General features: G+C 57.5%; 1 protein-coding gene across 4 annotated transcripts in view; it reads right to left on the bottom strand.

The window, feature by feature from the left end:
• NCOR2 (nuclear receptor corepressor 2) overlaps positions 1 to 16,518 on the bottom strand; it is a 257,131-nt gene that overhangs the window by 44,259 nt on the left and 196,354 nt on the right. For all 4 annotated transcript variants that reach the window (XM_082324898.1, XM_082324899.1, XM_082324900.1 and 1 more), the window contains exons 18-19: positions 7,775 to 7,917; positions 2,145 to 2,292 (exon numbers count right to left, since the gene is read on the bottom strand). In XM_082324898.1, the coding sequence (XP_082181024.1) occupies positions 2,145 to 2,292; positions 7,775 to 7,917 (291 nt within the window). The remainder of the gene's footprint in view (positions 1 to 2,144; positions 2,293 to 7,774; positions 7,918 to 16,518) is intronic.

Raw genomic sequence — 16,518 nt, 5'->3', positions numbered from 1 at the left:
CGCTGGCAGTGCTGAGGGACAGGTTAATTATTACACAGAAAGGATCATTCTCAAATCTGCCACCAATGCCCTGAAGTGAGCTGGAAGCACAAGCATCCATGCACCACTGCAGATGAAGGTGCTGCCAAGAGATTGTTTCTGTGGCTGGGGAGAGGATCATTCCCTCCAAGCCTTTGCCGGACAAACGCGGCCAGGGCCAGGAGCACCAGGAGACTTCCACAGTCCCATCTGAGCCCGTCCCCACCGGGCACGGCTCTCACACTCGTGCCCAAATGCTTCCTCCCGCGCATTCCTTTACTTGTGTCTCTCCACAGCAGCACAGACAGCTTTCAAACGCCGGTGAGATGAATGACACAGAGGGACTGTGTCCCAAGAGCTGTACGTCGGAGCACATCCATCCTTCCTTGGCAGGAAAACGTGCCACGCTCCTCAGGAATCTCAGCCTTCTCCAGCCTTTACTCACTTGCAATCAAGCAATAAAGTGTCCTGCCCCCCACCCAGGGATGGGGTTTACAGCGCGTTTGGCCAAACTCTCCTTGACTGCCACTCGATGCTACTCTGAATGCCATGCCAAGACATCCAGCAGTGGCTTGTCCCAGGCTCAGCCAAGCTCTAGGCTCCAGCACACTCCCTCTGAATAGCGAATCCGTGGTCTACACCATAACCCCCATGCCAAGCCTTTCCCTGCCTCCCTGGCTGGCCACACGGCCCCCTGACCCCAAGCTATTGCCTGAGGATCCCCAAATGTCATCGCGAAGCCAGCGGCCGTCTCGTGCATAACACCGCCCTGGCGCTTCTGCGCCCGTGACATTTCATCCCCCCCAGCTCACACCTTTCTTCAGCTCCGTAGCCCACCCCAGCAGCAGAACAAGAGACGAGGCTTGGAGCGTAAGGCTCAGGAGCATGTCAAGAGATCCGTCTCTAATCTCAAAAATACATTGTTTCCTCGCAGGCACTCTTACAAAGAGCAATAACTACCTTTTACTTTATGCCTCTGAGTCACGTATCACCTTGCACAAAGATTTACCTGGAATCTGCCTTGTAATGAGTCATTCGCAACGATGATTTGAAAAGATTTCCCATTTCGAGTCCCATTAGCCTGGGTGCTAAGGCCAGGAACCAGCGTGGTGCCAGCAGTGCTGGTTAAGTCATTAAATTACTTTGACAAAAGTCAAATGGGGCTATTGTTGGAAAATTATGCACATTTTCTCCAAACTCGCTGCCGTGCTTTCTAAGTGATAAACAGCTGAAAATTGTCACTTTCAAGTTGTTTCCTTTCTTTGGTATGGCTGGGAGGGAGGAAAAGGCTGCCTTAAAAGGGAAAGGAGGAGGAAAAGACTGGCCAAGGTACATCAGCCTCGCCGCTCGGAGACCACGGCTTCCCCTGCCTCTGCTGGCAGCGTGGGCTCCCCTGTCTGGGGCAGCAGCGGTAGCGATGCCCTGACGGGACAGGGATGGGCACATGCAAACCTTAGCGAGTTATCCCTCCTTGAGCCCATGATAAGCCCCTCGAGAGCCCGTGGCGGTGGCTATCTAACCCTGCTGAGTGCGCAGGAACCCTCCTGCGGGGAAAAACACCATGAAATGTGATTTATAAGAGCGCACAAGTGTGCCAGACCCCAGTAAGCTGGGTGCTCTGGGGAGCGCACGCTGACGGAAATTGGAAACCAAAGGGTTTGCTCTCCTCCAGGGCGAGGAGAAGCCACTGGGACCACCCCAAGGTCTGGGTGAGCCCTTCACGTGCAGCCTCGATGCGGAGGCCAGGAGCCCTTGGGCCGCAGAGGCTGCTGACAGCCTCCCTGTGCCCCCCGGGACTCCAGTGGGTGTCCGGCAGCCACGGCAGAGGCTGGCTGGTAACAGAGCTCCCGCAATTGCATGACCTTCCCAAAATAAACATCCTCCAGACAGACACGGGAGGAAGGCAGTGATCCAGGGCACTCCTCACAAGCATGAAAGCCAGAGGCATCCGAAAGGCGACAAGCGCCTTGTGCTGTGGGATGCCGTCACCTCGGTGTGGCTTTGGGGTGACAGATGTGACCCCCCGCGAGCGCTGACATTTGCAGGCCCTGAGAGGCCGTGCATGGTGCCTCTGCCGCAACCATGCAGCAAAGCCAGGAGAGCTGAGTGCATCCCACCTGCCTCACCTTCTGCCTCCTCGGCCATCTCCTCCTCATTGCCGCTCGTCCCCGACACCTCCATCTCCTCGTCCTCAGCTGCGGGAGGGAAGGCAGCTTCTTCGTTTTGAACGGCGGTGCCTTTTTTCTTCTTCCTTTTGGCGTTCCTTTCTTTCTCCTGGGGAACAGGCAGAGGATGATGAGAAGAAAAGACCAGAGGGATGGGGATCAGACAGCATTGGTCCTGCCTGAAGGGCCGAGAGGGATGCTAATGCCACCATGGTCTCCCCCAGTAAACCCTCTGAAAATCAGTCCTTGGGACCGGACCCGCCTGCTGAAAGCCCGGCAGCACGGTCTCACCTGGCCAAAAAACTTTGACCGCTGTGCAGGCAGCCTGGCTCCACGCGGAGCTCCAGCCCCAGGCGGCAGCGAGCCTCCGAGGGAGGGCTGGCACTGACGCGTGGACAAGGCACGCGTGCGCAGAAGTCACCACTGCAGGGCTGGCCAGAGCCCGGTGGTCCCGCGCCCGTGCATTACGCACGTGCGATGTGTTTGTCCTGCGTATTTCCAGGCACTACCTCCAGCTACACAAACGTGCGGCCACAGCTTGACGCTCATCTGCAGATAACAAAGCTGACGCTCCAGATATGGCCCAGCCAACATTTTCACGCACCGGCTTTCGTGTCCCCTATGGCAGGTGCTTGCCAAAGGACTTTGGCTCCCATGCTGGGGAGGCTGTCACCGGTGGGTGGTGGGGACGCTCCGTGCGGCACGGCATCCCAAAGGTGAGCTGCCTCGTGCCCTGTCCTGCCCTGAGACAGCCCCGTCCCTGCTCGCTGGGGCATGTGCCGCAGCCACGAGGGCATGGAGAGCTGCTCCCTCCCACGGATCTGAAGGAAAAGTCTCGGCTTTGCTATTGTTTCCTGCTCTTGTTGCTTGAGTAAATATTACTAGTAGGAACAGGCCCATCATCTCCGGCTCTCCCTGCAAACCCCACACGAATGACGTGTGTAGGACGTTTATTTACATGGATGAAAAGATAAAGCCGTGGTGGAAACGTTAACTTTGCTGTTGGATCTCTGTGCTGGGAAGAGCTGGTCCCCCCCTTTCCCCCCGCCAACTTTTCAATCCCTTAAAAAACTTCCAGATAAAACAAACAAATACAACTGCTTTTTGCTTGGAAACGCTGCTTGCTCAAAATCTATTTTTATCAAACTGGGCAGGAGAGAGGGAAACTTGAGAAAGGGCTTTGTGAAGGCGCAGAGATGCAGCGGGAGGAAGCCACGGTGCCCTCGCCCCGTCCCGGCAGCAGCAGCGATGTCCCGGCGCTGCCAGCGTTCACGCCTCTGCCACAGCAGCGATTCAGCAACCGCACATTTCTGTCTGAAGCAGCAGTTCCCCATCACGCTAACGCAGTGACAAAGCGCCGACGTTACTATGGCAAAGACTTCTCTGCCTCTTACTCACGGGTCCGTGACTCAGCCGCAGGCAGGAGCAGGCTCCTCGCTGGGGAATTAGCTGGGAACCAGCCCCTGCCTCAGCACCCTACTTGGCCAGAGCCCGGGGGCCAGCGGAGCGGAGCAGCGAGCTGCCCCGGGGGCACCATGGGTCCCTCTCCTGGCAGACCCCACTGCTGGTATTTAGGGAAGATGACGTGAAATCTAGGCAGCCGATCCTGGCTACATCTAGAGATACGTTCAGGCCACCACCTCGCCTCTTATAATGCCAACAGCTCTGGCCCCTTGTGCAGTCTTGCTCCTGGCACCCTGCCCAGGAAAGGGGTCTCTCTCTGCTCTGCCTCTGTAAGCAGCCGCAGGGCCACCACGTCTGACGCAGGATCCTAACCACAACTGCAGCGGACATGGAAGAGTCTCTGTGAGCCATGCCTGGGACCAGGTGTCTCCCATCGTCACAACGTACTCTCGATTCAAGTGATTACCAGCGAGGCCACAGGAAGGTGCCAGGACCATTTGCTATGGGCACTTTGATGCTCATTTTGTGCCACCCCAGCCCATGGGGTCTCTGCTCTCTACCTGCCACCCGGTATTTTTGCAGGCGCATCCAGCACTTGGTGCCACTTGAGCAGTCTGCCTCGCCAAGGCCACTGAGGAGACACGCTGTGCACAGCGAGGACACCAAAACCTGCATGAGGGATCGCTCCATGCCTGCTCCTCTGCGCTGTCCTCCTGGGCACCTGGTCCCCAGTCAGCCCCATCACGCTGACTCCCAGCCTGGCAGAGATGGGCAGCTCTTCTCCCACCTCCCCTCGTGCTGGGGACTGCCTCCCTCCGCTCAAGTTCACCTGCACCATCTGTCCTGGAGGAGGAGACGGAGATACCACCAGTCCTCAAGCATGACATCTCTCTGGCCTTCTGCCTCGCAGGCGGAGCAGCCATCCTGACAAATTTGGCGTCTCCTTGCACTCACTACCTGATGCGGCAGCAACAGCCAAAACAGCTTCCAAACCCTGCTACCGACACGGGTACCTCCCATCAGCATAGGCCTCAGCCTGTCCTAAGAGCAGGACCAGGCAGTCCCAGACTAGTGCGACGCAATGATGCGTATTTGAGACCGCACCAGGACTAGGTCTAACCACAGAGTGACTCCCATGCTCTGCTGTGGGAGCAGCCAGCAGCGATGGGAAGGGACAGAGAGATGATCCCACAGGCAGGACCTCTCTGCCCACCGTGGTGAGGAGGGTCTCAGTTCCCCATCCTGAGACCAAGGCTCTGCACCAAGGCAAGGCAGACTTGTTCACCCTCCAGAAGAAGAGGCCACGAAGCTGTCCCCCTGAAGCAGCTTTGCTGTGCGAAGCCAGCACCATCCAAAAAAAAAGAAAGGAATTGCAGAGATGTTGCTCGGAGGGGTCCAAAAGATGGGTCCCCCAAGCAGGACCAGCACCAGCCCAGGAGATAACTCGCCCATCTTCACTGCAGAAGCCAAAACAAGCCCCAGCAGTCAGACCGAAGTGACAATCACACCGCAAAGAGGTCCGGGCAAAGACAGCGCCTAATCTCCAGCTGCTAACAAAACGAGCAGCTCTGAGGACACCGTGTATCCCAATGCCCTGCTTTCCTTAAATGCTGAGATTAGAGAGCACAGTGTGCAGAAGGTCAAGGCTAAGTGACGCTGATGCCTGGGACACATCCGAGCCGCTCAGCAGCAAAACCAAGCCAAAACACACAGCAGGGCAGATAAAGCGAAGCCTCGAGGTGGCCTGACCCTGCCCCAGCAGTAACAGGCTGCCTGTCCCACAGTGCAGCCGGCTGGCAGGGACACCCTGATCCATGGGGGTGCTTGCAGAGGGAGGAGGGTGAGGATCTGCGGCATCCAGCCCTGTTGAGCCAGGACCGCAGTGGGACTCCCCTCCTCGAACGGGCTGGAGAAGGGTCTTGTGAGCACTGAGCAGCTCGGGGGAGAGGGGGAATGGGGCTCCGCGTGCTGACGCAGCCCACGTGCAGCTCCCTGGTTCCTGTGTGCTCTTTCCCTAGGGGAGAATCTCTCCAGAAAAAGGATGGGTCTTAAAATTAAAACCCCAAACACGGCATGCGGAAACATACGGACCACACTGGCTCTGGAGAGGCAGAAAAGGAGCATCACTGTGCCAGACACCTTCACCTGCTGCAACCCAAACCCTTCTCCTTCCTAATGCTCTGGATGCTCAGAGGGGGAGTCCCCCCATCCCCAAAGCTCCGCGGGCTCTGGCCAGCTGGGGCTCAGCACTTGAGGGGAGATGGGGCTGCCAAAATGCCTGGCCCCATCCCACCCAGCACTGTCCCAGCACGGGGAACAGAGACATCCTGCTCCGCACCGCGCTCTGCCATGTTCTGGGGACAGAGGGACCTTGCCAAGCTCCGCTTCCCGTCCCACACCGGCCACCGCCGCCTGCCCGTCCCCGCAGCTCCTCCGAGTTGCCTGCACGCTGCTGAAACCCGGTGTCACACCTACCTGGAAGAGCAGGCTACAATATTAATGAGCCCCATTTGGGAAACGAATAAGATCTGCTAATTAAGTTTACTCTCATTAAGCAAGAAGAAGAAAAGCAGAGCCACTGTGTTTCCCCGCACATGATCAGCAATAGCTGTTGGTGGCGAGGTCAGGGAATAATCTGGGCATGCCACGGCAAAACTAGGCGATGCCACGCTGCCTCGCCACGTGCTTCCTCCGCAGAGGTCACGGCTGACTACTGGGTATAGGATGAGATTAGGAGGCTCGCTTTGCTCGTGAATATATTTAGGAGTCAGGAAGGAAGGTCTATGGCAATTTAATCTCAGTTGTTCTTTTATTTTATTCAGCTTTCTGGCATCTGCTGTTGCCACAAAACAATAGAGCACAATAAATAACAGCTGAACGTTCATTGTTCTTCTCCACAACCGAATCCCATAGCCTCCAATGCTCAAAAAATAAAATGATGATGCTGATGTAAACTGCAAGTGAGAGTGAGCAATTAGACTGGAGAAGTCTAGCGGCTGCCTTGGAGGGACGGATGCAGGGAAAAATGTGGTTCTGCAGAAAAACACTTCTGTGATATAATTTCTGAAACATTAGGAAGCAGAGTAAATTAATACACACCGGTTCCACTGCCAGCTAAGCTGTATGATCTTGTTTCAGATTCTCCTCAGTAATGAACAATGATATCTTTATAATGCAACATTTTATATTCGGAGGGCTCGATGCACATTTCATTCCAGTCTTTATACTGTTTTGGGGGTCTTTTATATAGTTTGTTTGCTTTGTTTCTAAAAACAATTTGGTGAAACATGGGAACACAGGAGTGTCTCTGTGCATAGAGAATTAATAAAAAAAGAATCGCCGATGTCTTCTCTTTCTCTCATTCCTATAGACTGACTAGGATATTAAATTCCTGGGTGAGTCATTGAATGTTTTCCTGTCTTTCTTTTTACTCTTGCTGTAATAGCTTGCTTGGAGAGATTCCTGCATTGAACATTGTCCTTTGCATTTTCAAAGCACCCCTTGGGGGTTTAGCCATGTGAATTCTATTAGCTAGAAACTAGGAACCCCAGGATACTCTACAAATGAAATAATTATAATCCTTAGCTGTCCATCCTATCTCCAGAATGCTGAACAATCCCCACTTCATTCACACCCTGCACCGCATGCCAGAAAAGAAGCAACGTTAGCCCCTTCTGACGGGGAAACTGAGGCACGGAGAGACGTGCACATCTGGTCGCAGCCCCAGAGACAACCGACATCTGTGTCGAGACCAGCTTTTCCTTGCGTTGTCCTTAACCCCTCCATTTCTTTGGGGCAAACTGACAGTTTACCAGGTAACTGTGGTACCTGCAAGGGACAGAGCTGCAGTGGCCAGCGGGGCTCTCTGTTCCCCGGGGTGGAACAGCACAACCTCGCCGGCATTGAAGGATTTGTGCAGCCAGGACTGAGCTCTTGTCCTGGCCAACGCACCACAACCCCGCTCCTCCTTCTGCTCCTTCTTATCTCCCCGCGTACCAGCCACGTTCCAGACACCCAGGCATCTCCCACACAGCAGCTCCAGACCTCCCGAGGCCAGATGCACAACCACCGCTTCCCAGTCCCCAGAGCTTTCACTCTGAGATGATAAAGACCCTCCTTGGCTGGGGGAAGCACGCAAGCACTTGCTGGAAAGTATCTATGGGTGCGGGCTAAGACGGGGCTCTCACCATTTTCAGTTTGTGCTGCTGTAGGATCTCATCCAGGTTCTGCCTCTTCTTGTAGTTGAAGTAGAAGTTTTTGCACTGCGACACGGTCTTGGAGCCCACCATCCTGGCAATGGCCGACCAGTTCCGCCCATGCTCAAGGAGACCTGTGGTCACAGGAGGGAAGAAGGAAAAGGGTTTAACACCAGATACGCTCGCACAAGGGCAGCATTATCCATGCAGGATGGGAAACATCCTCCGTGCAAGCCAAACTCCACAGGAACAATACGGTCACTAGCACCCGTCTGCAAGGCTTCCTAGGCCAGGGGATGACCTACAAGAGCCTGTTTTTCTTTCCAAGGGGAAAAAAGGCACTATGCTGACCGCCTCCGGAACAAAACACGTCCCGCCACGTCTCAGCCAGCCACCGGGCAGTCAGGAGGGTGAGCGGTGCTCCCTTCCCTTTGGGACGGTTGCAGGAGGTGTTGCCATGCCCAGGAGAACTTGGGGCAGCAGCTCTCAGTCCTACAACAAAGCAAAGGCTCTTCCCACCCTCCTGTGCCCCAGTGATGACTTCGACCGGAGTGACAAGGCAGTTCAGGGGGCTGGAGCAGAGAGTCCTGTTATGGATGGGGAGGAATGGCCCAGGCAGGGAAGCAGCAGTGAAGCCCAGGTGATGTCCCGGGCTGGGAAGAGGCATGCCAGGGGATTAGCGCTGATCGCAGGCTCATCAGCAAAAGCAGCTTCCCAGGTCAGGCATCATGCCAAGGGCTGGCAATCCTGGCCAGACAGTGCCACCCAAGCTGGCTCCTGCCAGCACTGGGGTAACCCAGCAGGGTGAAGGAGGAGGAGGAAGGAGTGAGTTAGCACCCTGTATCCTTGCAGTCTCTGCAGGGGTGTCTGGGCACCCCTGGTCCCACAGCTGGAAGGTAGGAGCCACAATTGCAGCCCAGAGGTGCAGTGGCACCCTGGTCCCTCCATCCCAGGGTCCTGGAGGTGACCCAGGCGAGAACCATCCAGGCTTTCTGGGAAATAAAGCCTCCCTGCCTGCAATCCTTCCTGGCGCGCGGCTGGTCCTTCCTGTGGTGCCTGGTGGGGCCGGAGCTGCCACCAGCCTGCAGGACGCTACTGGCCAAGCTGGGTCATGCTGGTCTGGCTGGCTCCTGGCTGCCCACGTGAAGCCAACAGCTCCGCAGGTCCTCCCCTGCACCTTGTGCAGGGCGCAGGACGGAGAGACTATGAGCCCAGGGGGACGGTACTGCCACAAAAGGTGACTTCAAGATGAAAACCAGCAGGGAATGAACCTTCTAAGAGCATCTTCCTCTTTTGTTAGGGGTTTTTCTGCCCAGAAGCCACCAGCCGCAGAGCTTGGGAACTGGCACTGCCTGGGCATCTCCGTCCTCCATCCCCAAAGCCTTCCCTGGCTGCTCCGATGCTGTGGGGCTCAGGACTGCAGTGAGCCCCATGTCAGGGCTCCTGTGCGTGGCCCTGCTTGTGCCTGGGAGCCACGGCAGCTGTGCCCCAGCCCTGATGCCAGCCTCCAGCCACTTTGCTGCCACGTGTCACCTCTGAGCCCCAGCCTAGACCCAAGTGCCAGCCCAACCTCTGCTTCAGCCCAACAACACCCCCCCCCCGGGACGGACTGACCTCAGCGCAGCCACAAGCAATCAGGGCCCGAGAGACGCACCTCCGGCCAGGATCCGTGCGCCCGTGCAAGGTGAGGGCACGGCACGGGGGCTGCGGTTATGTCTGTATTGAACAGACGGCACCACGTAGCCCAGGAGAGATTAAACCCCCCTCCCTGCTTCTCAGGTCCTGGAGAAAACCAGCAGTACCCAGCACAGCAGGAGTTAACATCCAGTCAGTGCCTGTATCCTGCCCCATCCCAGCACCAGGGCTTATCAAATTGCATGTAAGAGGCAGGCATCACACTGCGCTGAGCACCACAAAAGGCAGTGGCAAGCCAAGAAACAAGTTTGAGCTTTAACTCTGCAACTCCCAGCCTCGCTCCAGCCAAACCCACGACCTCCGTCACCTCGCTGGCAGGCTGGAACTTCTTAAAAATAATAATAAATAAAAAAAAGGATGTCCGGCCACCAACCGCGAGAGATAACGAGCCGGGGCAGGAGTCCTCGCCCCGCAGTTGCTGAAGGCTGCAGTGGAAAACAGGACGGTCCCCTGTGTCACAACCCATCCCCTGTGTCACAACCCATCGCTGCCGTCCAAAGCAAACAAGCGGCTCGGCCCCCTTTGCTCATTGCCACGCCGGTGGCCCTGCACCAAGTGTGACAGCCGGGGCTGGAGCTCTTTGCTGCGCCCCGGCAAAGCCCCGAAACGCAAACACTGGCAGCGGTGTGCAGTGAGCCCCGGTGCTTCAGTGGGCGAGATTCCGTGCCGTCTGGCAGAGGGAAGTGGGACCCGGCACAGCAGAGCCCGGGGCGGGGGGTGATGCCTGCTAGTGCAAGCGGTCCCCAGCGCGGCGTGACCTTTGCCAGCCGCGGGTGATGCCAGCTCCCGGCTGCCCTTTCCCCTGCCCAGGCTCGCTGTGCCCCTGCCCACGGCAGGGCTGGGGGACAGGGACGCTGCCGGAGGAGCTTGCAGCTGGCCGGGCAGGTGGCCGCCTCTGTGCCGGGCTCATGAGAAGGAAGCTGCCTGCAGCCCCTGCCTGCAGGACGCGGCAGGGAGCCCAGGCGCTCTTCCCTTTACATTAAAACCAGAGCAAAACAGCAACACCTGCTTCCCCACGCTGTAATTATCTGCACAATCGGGGAGGGACCAGCCGAGACACCCCGGGACGTGCCGGTAAGCCCTCGGCTCACTGGGCATCCCAGCGTGATGAGCTCCGCCAGCCCGGCAGCCCCCAGCCCCTGCGCCCCCCCAGCCTCCGCCCCGCGCTCCCCGGTGCACCAGCCCGCCTCGGCATCGTGCAGCCCTTCGTTCCGCAGCACAACTGAAACTATGACTAACTGAGTTATCAGATCTTAACGAACCCTGCGTTCGTTGGCTTGGGGCGGGGGCTCGGGAGGCAGGGTCTGCCCGCAGGCACGCAGCTACACACAACCCTGAGGTTAACCCCATCCTTCGGACCCCAACGCCAGACTTACGTGCTCCGGGTCCAGCTCCGGCGGGCAGGGAGCGCGCCCGGAGCGTGCAGTGGGCGAGCTGGGAAGGACACGGGCGTCGGGGCACTTCTTCAAAGCCCCCCTGGGCACAGCAGCCCGCTGCGAAGCGCTGCGAGTGCTCCGCTCACACCCTCCCCACGCATTTTGCTTTCGCTCCCTCGCAGCAGCCGGAGATGGAGAAGAAAGCAAAGCCGGTTCCTTAAATCCTGGGGGCGAGAGGATTTCAGAGCCATGGGCAGCTGAGAACAGCGAGCGAGCAGGCACCGAGGCTGGAAACCAGGTCACAGGCGGGAGACTCCTGACCCCGATGCCAGAAGTTGGTGGGAACACATGCTCCCGCCCCAGCGCTCTTCCCTCCGGCGGGGCCGGCGAGCGAACGGCGTCCTCCGTGCTCCTCCCGCTCGCTCGCCAGAGCTTTCCAGCCGGCTGCAGCCGCGGTTGTTAAGGTGGATGGAAGCGCCTCCGGTATTTTCTCCCCTACCTCACCTCCTTGCTCAGCAGCTTGGGGCTACGGGGAGGCTGTGCAGTTTCAGGAGATGCCCAGCGTTGCCAAGAAATAATAATAATAATTAAAAAAAAAAAAAAAAAGGCAGGAGAAAGGCGAAGGGGAAGGAGCAGCCAACCGTGTGCTGCAGCTCCGCTCCTGCCAGCCCGGGGACAGGGAGCCGGTGCTGTCGGTATGTGGCGGAGCAGCGAGCGAGCTCTAATCTGTTCCTCTGGCTGACCCAGGGCTCGTTGCATCTGAATGTGACCTCTAGACAGAGCATTAATAACGAACGTGGCGCTGACCCAAGCTGACAAGGGGTGCGGCCGCTTGGCACCCGCTCCCGCCCTCCCTCTCTGACTTTCTGTCTCTCTCGCTCTAGTCTGAATGTCAGCGGCAGGGGGAGGGATCCAGGAAAACAAAGCTTGGCTAATAGTTTCCTCCGCTCTCAAGTGAATCAAAGGCGCTTTTCTTTGGGGAGGTGCGTGCAGGCGAGCCCAATGTCTCACCGGCGGGATGCCACGGTACCCTAGCACACCTCGGCCCCACAGCCTCTGCCCTGGCAGCGGAGGGATGGGGAGAGGTTTGGCATCGGTCTCACCGTGGGCGAACCGGGGCCTCTGCTCTGGTACCGGCAAGCGGAGGCTGAACGGAAGAGGAGCCCGGAGAACGCGGTAGTGTGTGCTCGGCATCTCGGAGCGCAGAGGAGGAACCCGGAGGGGCAGCCCGGCAGGCAAGGGCTGTCGGCTTGTGCCCCCTCAGCTCTCCGCAGCTGAGGGGTTTTACTGGAGCTATTCCAAGGCTCTCCGGCACGGTCGCCCTGCTCCACCCAGGGCTCGGCGAGGGCGGAGGGACCCCATAAAAGGGTCCCTTAATGGGAGCTCGCATGGATTAACAGATCAAGGTTACAGGGGAAAATATAAATGATCTCATTCTCCTACGCCCGACGGTACCTGGTATGATCCTCCAGCCCCTCTTGCACCCACACACCCTCTCGGGGCAGGGACGGAGGCAGTTCTGGCTATGACACAGCCAAAACATACCGTAACCCTATCCCAGAAAAAGACTGGCACTACGGCATCAGCGACACCACCCATGGCATCCCGAAAGCGTGGTCGGCATCGCTGAGCTGAATTAGTGCATCGCAGCACCGCTTTCCCCCGCCGATCTCGGGGCGGTTTGCAGCGCGTGGGAGAACCGAGGCACAAGGAAGGTGAGTAACTTCTGCAGGGCCGCGGAGCCAGTGGGTGGCAGAGCCGGGTGAATGCTGGGCTCCTGATGCCGCGCCAAGGAAAGCAGCAGGGACGGTACGCGGGCGGCGAGCCCACGTCCCCGCAGGCGCTGGGGGCGTTGCCGGAGGGACCGTCGCGCAGGCAGCCGGCTCGGTGTGCTCTCGCCGCGGCAGTGCGTGATGCTCACCCTTCCCCAGGAAGGCAACACCAAGACCAGCCTGTCGCGCTCCCACCGGACCTCTCCTTCAGTGGCTGGACGCAAGCGCATCTCTGACGCGCTCCACGGCTACAAGGGAGCTTGCAGCAAAACTCCGCAGCAGTTTTCACACCCACCATGCCATCTCTCTGGCGGGAAGGAGTGCCACCAAATGCAGTGTGGGTATGGAGTCGGGACCCCCGGCCAGCTCAGCTCTAGTGCCATCTCCCCGCTCCGCTGGCCCCAGCTGGGGACCCTCAGCTCCAAGGTCTCCCCTTCGGAAGAGCCGGGCGCTGGACCACTGCTTCAACCTGCTGCAAAAACATCCAGCCCCATGCCCTGTCCATGGACCGGCCTGGCTCTCCGCCTCCTGCCACAACCCTCCTTTTGTGCTGTGTCCCCATCCTTTGAGCCTGCCTGACCGCTGGGAGGGGACGGGAAGCCTCCCTGCTCCCCGAGAGGTGCCATCCCCTCCGGTCTGGCCAGGGAAACTCCAGTCTCCAGCGCAAGGCAGCGAGTCCACGTGCAGCAGCCACTCCTGGCAGGCCCAGCTCTCTCCCTTCACCTGGTTCAGATATTATTCCTGCTCCCTTACTGTTGAAAAAATAACACTCAAAATCAAAATGTAGGCTGTAAATTATAGTAATTACCCAGCAATTCCCCCTGACAGGCCTTTTGTGTTTCATTCGCTGACACTCACTAAGCAAATCCTCGCAGTTTTCTCCTACATGCTCGAGAAACGTTCAGCCAACGGTGGCAGAAAGCGCAGCTCCGGGGGGCACGGCGGGCAGCGGCACTACGGGCACTACCCCAGGGGTAACACCTTGGCCGAAGAGCAGCAAAGCCCCAGCCTGGGATGGTGGAGACGGGACCGCAGCCGACCACAGCCTCCTCCAGGGCAAGCATGGCCAATTCATGCCTTGGATGTGGTTTTGCCCTCGTGGTACTTAATCCACCCCATCCCGATAATTTTCACATCGCTTCGTATGAATTTCGAGGCAAACAGGTGGCTTGCTCGGAGCGGGCAGACGGTGGTGGGGGACTCCAAGGCATGGCCCATCCCAGGACCAGCAAGAGGGACAACACGCAGTGACCGGCACGGGCTGCAAACCAGCTTCTCCAGCCCACATTTACTACCATCATCAGGTTTTTACAGCAGTAAATATCTCTGACCAGAGAGGGGAAGACTCCAGCATGAGTGCAGGCAAGATGAAGGGAGGAAATTATGGAGCTTGGCTCCATCCCGGCTTCCCAGCATCGCCCGTGCTGCAGCCAACTCCTTGTAAGAGCAACGGCTGCCCTGCCATGAAGAAGCGATGGAGGAAAATGCGAAGACCCACACAGACCTACCTGCCCTCACCTTTCAGCCAGTGGCTCACTAGAAATAACAGTGCAAAGCCAAATTACGGTTGGAGGAGCGCACGCTCGTGCGTGTTTACACACCCGCTCAGGCTCCAGAAGGATCCTGTGCGGCGAGGCAGCACGCTGAAAGGCAGCCGCATTCAAAAGGCAACGGGAGATGGCTGGCTTCTGCCGTGGGCTTTTGTGTCAGTGGGTGTGGCTGTGGGTTAATTTGAAGAAATCAGTATTTTTTTAAAAAAACTCCACTTTATTTTAGTTTTGTGGACAGAATGGGATTGGGAAAGAAATAGTTCAGGTCAGTCCAAAACTCATCTTACTTTCTGAATTGGTTGTTGGCAGAACTGAAAATCAGACCCGAAAGAATACCTCCTGTATCCAGGGAAATATTTTACATCTACCCAAAATGAACTATTCAGGAGTCTTCATGGGTTATTTAACTCTCTGACATCAGCTTTTTACATTCGTGTCCAACTCTCCTCTGCCTCATCATACCGACTCCATCCCATGGCTTCTCCAGCTTCTCAGCCCGGGAAAAGGCATGAAGAGCCCAAGCTTGGCTCTGCCCTGAGGGCGAGGAGCAAAGAGCCTCGCCAAGGTGCAAAAGGACCTCAGGTAAGCAAGAAACTGCCATTTCCATGGCGCCTCTTTTCACAGAGCAAAACCACTTGTTAGACGCCGGGGAAAACCCAGAGCTGGGGCGAGAACAGATACCAGACTTTAAAGAGTAACGAAGGTCACACCGAAACCTCCCGGTTCATCAAGTGCAGCTCCAGCGTTATCGCAGCTGCTCTGCAACGCCGGGTGCTGGCGGCGAAACTCGGCGGAGGGGCTGGGGGGGCAATAAACCCAGCCGGCTGCTCCAGGTCGGCGCTCGCCCTCTGCCCGCAAACTCCCTTCCAGCCTACCTTTAACTCCTGCCCGCACGGGCTCCTGCCAGCAGGTCCCTCAAAGGCAGGAGCTGCCTAAACATTGCCTTTTAAGGAGCAGCCCCGTCCCGCTGCCGAAAGCCTCCGCGCCCTGCCCGGCGGCAAAGCCAGGCAGAGCAGCGGGTGCTGCCCGCTCCCCAGGTTGGGAAGGGAAGGGGGGAAATCCTCGAGCCACTCTGGTTAATCAAAACCTCCTGCTTTTAGGATCACAGCCACGGTGCAAGGAGGCAATATCAGAAAAACACGCTACCCCGTAATTATACCAATCTCTGCACATTTTGACAGACTAGTGAATCAAAGTTTATTGCGTAATAAAAGTGTCATTAAGCAAGAACTTTCCTCTCGCTAGGTTTTCGTTCCCCTAGTTAACTTTAATAACACGGTACTCCCCTTTATTGTCTCTCCCGGCAGACACAGTCCTGCCTTCTCCCGCTTGGAAACTCTCCGCGCAGCTCTGCGACTCCGGAGCAGAGCAGACGACTTTGGCGTCTCACTGTCCCAGGACTGTTTTCTCTTACCTCCCTGAGCAGAAACGACACAGGGTTTCGTGCCACGCACAAAAAAGCCGGGCGTGGATGGCGAGGCCAGGCTGATCTCCCGGCTGGTGGGTGCTGGGGTCACCATCCCTATCTGCCCAAGCGCCCCGGGGTGTTAGGGCTGACTTTCCGTAGGACTCGCATCTTGCTTGTTTAACTCCCCGAACCAGCCAGCTGTGGGCTCAGACTGGTACCAGTACCTGGGAAGAGTGTGGCTGGGGCGGCTGAATCCTTACAGTGAGGATGACGGTGCCCGTGTCTCCGAGCCCACCCCGAGCCGGGTGCTCGCTGCCTCCTCCGCCCCTGCCCAGCCGTGCCAGCAACGGGCTCTGCCGCCGCCTCCTCCAGCCTCTGAGGTTACCTCTGGGGTTTTGCAGCCGCCGCGAGTTGGAAACCCCCACCACACCGGTCCCTGGAAATGCCGAACAGAGCCAGTTCGAAGCATTAAAGCGGCTGCTTCCTGGCAAAGGGGAATTTGGCTTCTCTGTAGAAGTCTGGTGTTGCAATCTCAGTTTCCCAGGTTGTAATGGAGGGGAAAACATCAGCAATTGGGCTTTACACCAGCAAATCTCCCTGCCCTGTCCTGGCCCCCGGGCTGGAATAATGCTACGTGCTCCCACGCTTCATCCTTCCTCCACGCAGGCTTTGGCAGCTGGTTTTAAGACTCCTCAAGCACACCTCCAGCATAAAACAGCAAGACGCACTTTTTAGCAACCAGATGCGATCTCCAAAACAAAGCGGCGCTCGGAAAAGATCCCTCCAATGACCCTCCCCTGCTCAGCACCTGCTCACCCCATTACCTGGCCCTGGGCCAGTTTGCTTGATTAAAGTCTATCTATAAAGTTTTGTGTCTATAGAGAGCCCCGCTCGGCAACACACAGGATTGGCACTGGGCTGTAAAGAGGGTTGG

The sequence above is a fragment of the Platalea leucorodia genome (genome assembly GCF_965183815.1).
Source record: "Platalea leucorodia genome assembly, chromosome: 12".
Classification (NCBI taxonomy): Eukaryota; Metazoa; Chordata; class Aves; order Pelecaniformes; family Threskiornithidae; genus Platalea; species Platalea leucorodia.
This window is presented reverse-complemented; position numbering and strand designations above follow the sequence as displayed.